The sequence below is a fragment of the Plecotus auritus genome (assembly GCF_963455305.1).
Source record: "Plecotus auritus genome assembly, chromosome: X".
Classification (NCBI taxonomy): Eukaryota; Metazoa; Chordata; class Mammalia; order Chiroptera; family Vespertilionidae; genus Plecotus; species Plecotus auritus.
This window is the reverse complement of record NC_137784.1, coordinates 108,466,487-108,472,621: the sequence shown is the minus strand read 5'-3', so window position 1 is coordinate 108,472,621 and position 6,135 is coordinate 108,466,487. Positions and strand designations below refer to the sequence as shown.

The following is a 6,135-nucleotide window of genomic DNA, read 5'->3' as shown; positions in this document are numbered from 1 at the left end:
GGTAAAGGCCTGGGCGGGTAGGCACTGGGGAAGCAGGATAGTGTGGGGAACACTGGTTGGGTCTGAGTCCCAGTTCACCAGCTGTTTGATCCTGGTTGAGCCTGTTTTCTCATCTGTGAAATGGTGTGAGCCATACTCCTCGCCCTTTTCTGAGAGTTCTAGAGTCATCTGACTGGTTTGAATCCTGCTTTTTTCATTTCCTGGATGAGTGACCTTGAGTGAGTTGGTTAATCTCTATGAGCCTCTCTTGTAAAATGGGGACAATAAAAGAACCTTCTCATAGGTCATGGGAATTAAATGAGAAAATGCAATAGTGTACCTTTAAACACTTATTATGAAGGTAGATCTCACATTTAGTGTTCCTACCACAGTAAAATAAAAAAAAAATTTAAGAATGCATGTAAAGCACAGATCCTGGTACATACTAAACACTTCATAGATGGTAGCACTGATGACGACGGTGTTGGTGAAACTTGTAATTTTATTATTAGTAGTTGTCTTTGTGGGGTGAGCATGTGAAGGAGCAAATGACTCAGCCAACAGAGGCCCACTGTTGGATGCTAGAGGCCTCAGTGAGGCTGGCTCAGGGCTGGGGTCCTTGAATGCAAGCATCGCTGGTGATAACTGTCACAGGCAAACTAGGCCTGGTGGTCCCAAGCTGGGGGACTCCTCTGCCTGGTGCCTTTGCCCAGCACTCTCCTTCAAAGGCTTGGCTCTCTCTACTCCCAGACTATGCTCCTCTGAGCAAAGGTAGTGGCCCCAACTTTCCTGGACCACATTTGACAAATACCCAGTGTGAAGCTCCCCTCTGTCCCCTCCATAAGGCTCCAAGACCTTTAGCTCAGGAAGTAGTTGGCTGGGCGTGGCATGCATGGGAATACATGAACACTGCACGCATGCTCTCAGGCACATTCTCAAGCACATGTGCTCCCCAAGCGAGCTTCTGGGAGCCTCACATCCCCACCCCTACCCCGCCTCCCCCACCACAAAAGCCACAGGTAATAGAAGTCCCCAGCAACACAGCAGACACAATGCAAAACCTAAATGCAGGCTTCGTTGCCAGGTTGTTTTAAGTATCTAACAGGATGTGAGCCCAGGTGGCTAACGGCTGGGCTGGCCAGAGAAAACTACCCTTCCCCACCCCCCAACAACAGTGGCCCAGAGAGCCAGAGAGGGCTGGGAGGTAGGCTAAGGGATTCTCCATGGTGCCAAAGGTCAAAAGAGTTGGACTGCTGGCCCATTCTGGTCTCACCATGTCCCAACCAGACACTGTGTATCTTGGGCAGATCCCACTCTGTCTGGAACTCAGTTCTCCTCCTATCTGTAAAATGGGGAAACCAAACAATGGCCTCACAGGTTAATGATCATCCAAGGATGCTGAAGGATTTAATAGTATTGTCACTGTGGCTGTACTTTGGAAAGTTAAATGGGCTCCCACATGCCAGGAAATCTGAGAGAGTGATTCAGCATCACTGTTCAGGCTTTTCCCAACTTTGGGTAGGGCCATATTCCAGAGCACTTTCCACATTCCCTCCTACCCCATAGCCAAATTCCTATGGCTTAAGTCCCTATCCTGTCACTTGGCATGGAGCCCACCCAGGGTTTGGGAGCAATGGGCTCACACGTTGGGTGGAGGGCTGCTGTGCATGCCCCTTCCCTGGCTGGTCTCCTGGACCCTGGGTTGGCAGTATGGCATCAGAGGACTCAACCACCCACCCTTTCTCTCCCTTTATAGGCATAGCAGGAAGCCTGGAAGCAGCCCTTGTTCCTTCAGCCTATGGGTAGCAGCCAGGAGGTCACTAGAGGGCCAGGTACAGGTGGGGGTGAATAGAAGCAACCTCAAGGGCATGGGAAGCCCAAGGAGTTAGGAGCCAGTGTGAGGGAACAGCTCTGGTGGTTTTAGGGTGAGGCTCTCCCAGGGCCATGGGGCCCCTGGGGGTAAGGCACTGCCCTATATTGGCCTTTGGGGCACAGCAGCAACAGGCTCTGCCAGGTTATAGGTTAGGCCTACTGGGCTCACTGGAGGAAAGGAACTAGCTGGCTCTCCTATCCTGGGGTTGGGAACAGAGGGTGAGGTGTATAAGCCCAGAGGGGGCCTGCCTGGGGCCAAGAAGCCCTGAGTGGCTGGGGCTTGGTCCTGGAGAAGGAAGCTGAGGACAAAGGTTTCCAGGCAATGGGCCAGCAGGAGCTCTTAGGGCATGGGTGGTGCAGGGTGAAGGGAGCTGGCAGGGGTGTCCTGGCCTCTAGACACTCCAGCTGAGGATGGCAAGAGTGGAGGCTGCCAACAGAGAGGCCAAGAAGGTGGTGCGTGGAGCCCTCGCAGACAAGGGCTCTGTGTGCTGCTGCAACCACTTGAATTCCTCCAATAGTTGGCGCTGCTGCAGCTCTGGGCCCACCTTCTCTCGGATGGTCTGGTAGTAGCGATTCAGGTATTGGAGCTGCAAAGGGTAGGAGGGATGAGGTGTTCCTTAGGGTGAGCTGCCAAGAGCTGAGATCTTGGTGCCATCTAGTCCCCTGCTGTGGTAATCCAGCTGCCCACCTTGGCCCAAGTACCCATAGATACCCCATAGATGCCCATAGGGGATTTATGCACTTAGTACCCAATCTCTGGTCCTTCCCTCCTGATTCCTCAGCCATCATCAGGCTCAGGCATTCTCCAGAGCTTTTCAGAGGCAGTTTGACACAGTGGCTGTTTAATGTCATAGTGACTTTCTTGGGGTGTGGGTTGGGGGGAGTGGATTTCAGGCCTGGCAATGACAGTAAGTAGGACAGGTTTTATCCCATTTTACTGAAGAGGGTCCTGTGGTCCAGAGTTGGGGAGGGATTGATTTTAGTTCTAGGACTTGGGATGGCAGAGTTCAGAGAGCTAGTCTCAGACTCCCCAGGAAGTTACTACCTGGTCTGACTGGAGCGTTCTAGAACCCCTGGGGTCTTTGGTGAGTCAGGAAGGCATACCACAGTGTGTGCCTACAGATGCCACCAGTGTGAACCTTCCCAGTGGAATGGAAGGGACATAGGGTCTTGGGGTAGGGGGAGCAGAGGCGAGAGAGGCCCAGGGTGGAGAAGGCAGGAACTGGTTCAGGGTTTGAAGGGTTGACAGTGCTGAAGGGCACTCACCTGCTCTGGGGACAGCAGTCTGACATCAATGAGATTCCGGTCATAGGGTACCAATGACACCACTTCAAAGGTCAAGTAGGTCCCTGGGTACTGAAAGGCCACAGGGAAGGTGGAAAAGCAGGAAGTAAGTGAGGAGGAGGAGCTAGGCTGAAGGAAGGGCTGGAAAACTCCATCCAGAAGCTATGGGCACAGGGAACTGACCCTTATCAAACCCAAGACTCAGAGGAGGCTTGAGTCTCCCACAATTCCCATGGCTATCCTCCTTTCTACCACTTAGCAACCCACCTTTGGTGGTTCCCTCCTAATTCTTGAATTTAGACTTAGGTCTGTATTTCTCAAACTTTGTGCATCCACACAGCATCTAGGGAGTTTGTTAAATGTGTAGATTTTGAGACCCATTCCCCCAGACACTGGAGTGAGAAACTCTAGGGTGGGACTGGGAACCTATAATTAAATAATTTAAAGGTAAGTATTAGAATTTTATGTCTATCTGTCTATCTCCATGTTTCTATCTACGTATCTATTGATGAATCTATAGAGATAAGTATGAAGAAAAAATAGCCCATAATTCCCATCTCTCATAGAGCTCTTGCATGTATATGCTTAGAAAATTCTAACTACAAAAAGATACCCAACATTTGAAAGTCTCTTCCCTGCCTGCTTTCCTTCCTGAAAACATTTTAGACATACACAGTATATATGTCTATATTTTGAAAATTTATGCAAAATGGACCCTATCATACACTATTCTGCACATTCTGTTCCGCACCCCACCTCAATAGTAAACCTAGGAGAGCACTCCATATTAGCATAGGGACATGAAACTCATTCTTTTTTAAGGGCTGCATGAGGATCCATAGTATGTGGATCATGATTTATTTAACCAGTGATAGATATTTAGACTGTTTCTACTCCTTAAACTATGACCATTGATACTATAATCAACATCATTGTATATAAACACCTTGGTGACCTTTTGTGACTATATCCAGAAGGTATATATTTGGCAGAGGGAATGCTGAGATAAAAAGAACAGGCAAAAAAAAAAAAGTACAGGCATTTTTGTTTTGTTTTGTTAACCCTCACCCAAGGATATTTTTCCCATTGATTTTTAAAGAAATGGAAAGGAGGGGGAGAGACAGAGAGAAAGAAACATCTATGTGATAAAGACACATTGATTGGTTGCCTCCCTTAGGCACCCTGACTGGGGATTGAACCTACAACCTGGGTATGTGCCCTGACTGGGAATCGAACCCTTAACCTTTCAGTGTATGGTATGATGCTCCAATCAAATGCAACCCTGGACCCTGGGCCAGGGTCATAGCTGTTTTTTAAATGTTCATTTTTACAAATGAACTTTACTACCATTTTGTGAAGTTACAAGAGCATTCAGTTAATACTGCTGAAATTGAGATTGGCTTGAATTTATAGATTAATTTAGGTAGAAATGTCATCTTCATAACATTGAGGCTTCTTTCTGGAGAGGACCATTTACTTAAATCTTTTTTTATATTCCTGAGTAGAGATTTTTTCCATGTAAGTTTTTAAAAGTTTGTACCTAGGTAGTTTATCTTGTTGGTTGCTATTATACGAAATTGTTACTTCTCAGAAGCTCTCCTGGTGATCATTATGTACATTGAGAACCAATGATTTAGGGCAGAAATACTGACTCATTTGGTCTGGATTGGGACCTGGGCATTGGTGTGTTTTTTTTTTTTTTTTAAAAAAAGCTCTCTAGATGGTTCTAATATTCTAATACGCAAATAGGTTTGAGAAACTCTGATTTATGGAATTTTTCTGGAGCTAAGGAGGACTCCATATAAATCCATGTCCACACATTCAGATGCCCTTTTCCTGTGACCTTCTGTAGACCCTCCTACACACACACACACACACACACACACACACACACACACACACACACACAGCCCAAAGTCACTGCCATGCTGTTTAAACTTCCAGCCCATCTCAGTCACACTTTACCTTGGTCTTTGCTTCTACCACGAGGGCCACATCTTCAAGACGGATTCCAAATTCACCATCCTGATAGTAACCAGGTTCTGGGAGACACAGAGATGCAGGGGGAGGACCTGAGCCCAGACTTCCTGTACCAATTGAGGAGTGGCTACAGAGTATGGCTGCCTGGCTGCCCTTGCCTGGTGACCAGGGCAGACCCACCACTTGTTAGATGTTCATTGGCTACCCTGAGGTAACCTGCTGGGCCTCAGCTCCCTCTACCTTCCCTTGTAGCCCAGTGGGGAAGCCTTCAGGGCCCACTTGGGTCCTGGAGGTACTTCCATCTCCCTGAGTTCAACTGTTTTGTTACCCCAATAATTGATTGGAGACTATAGTTGGATGTACAGCTGGGAACCAACTCCCAAAAGCAAAATGAGGGTATGGGCTGAAGAGGCCTGTGGTTACAGTGGTGCAATCCATTTGGGACTGAGAGTGGGGAGTAGAGGAAGGGCAGCAGTTGAGCCCAGTTGTGCCTGTGCCTGCCATGCTCCCTAGACTGCAGTCCTGGGCTAGTCTTGGGGTGCAGGGTGCGGGGTGAAGGAGCCCAAGAGTCATACCAATGGAAGTGAACATGCCCTTGCCCATAGTAAGACCGCTGGAATGGAATCCCACTGGCCCTGGAAAGGGAGATATAGGTAAAGTTTCAGTGCTCCTGTATTCATCAGCTTGGAAATTAGCAGGCTCTCTGGAACAGTAGGTAACTGGGGATCTCTGGGCACCTCTAGCAGCATTTGTCCACCATATCATTGTCTACCTTACAGACCAGATTGACTCTAGCTTTTATTTCTGCAGGGTCTCTGCCAGTCAGCTACTAGGTATTGACCTGCTTGCTACTCCTCTCTCTGGGGCCCTCCCAGATGCCAGGCAGGCAGCAGGAGTGGCCAAACTGCCAGCATTTCTCACTTAACCCATGGAGCATCACTTCCCACCAGCTGGGTAACCTTGGATGGTCACTGCATCTCTGAGGGTCTTGGTCATTTCCATAACTGTGAAAGGATCTAC

The 6,135-nt window shown here is 48.4% G+C and overlaps 1 protein-coding gene across 1 annotated transcript in view; it reads right to left on the bottom strand.

The window, feature by feature from the left end:
• Nucleotides 1-471: 471 nt before the first annotated feature.
• Nucleotides 472-6,135, bottom strand: part of XPNPEP2 (X-prolyl aminopeptidase 2) — a gene marked incomplete at its 5' end in the record, with an annotated part of 30,340 nt that continues 24,676 nt past the window's right edge. The window contains 4 exons of the mRNA XM_080652111.1: nucleotides 472-2,438; nucleotides 3,118-3,207; nucleotides 5,101-5,177; nucleotides 5,691-5,750. Coding sequence (XP_080508237.1) covers nucleotides 2,244-2,438; nucleotides 3,118-3,207; nucleotides 5,101-5,177; nucleotides 5,691-5,750 — 422 coding nt within the window. The 3' untranslated portion in view covers nucleotides 472-2,243. The remainder of the gene's footprint in view (nucleotides 2,439-3,117; nucleotides 3,208-5,100; nucleotides 5,178-5,690; nucleotides 5,751-6,135) is intronic.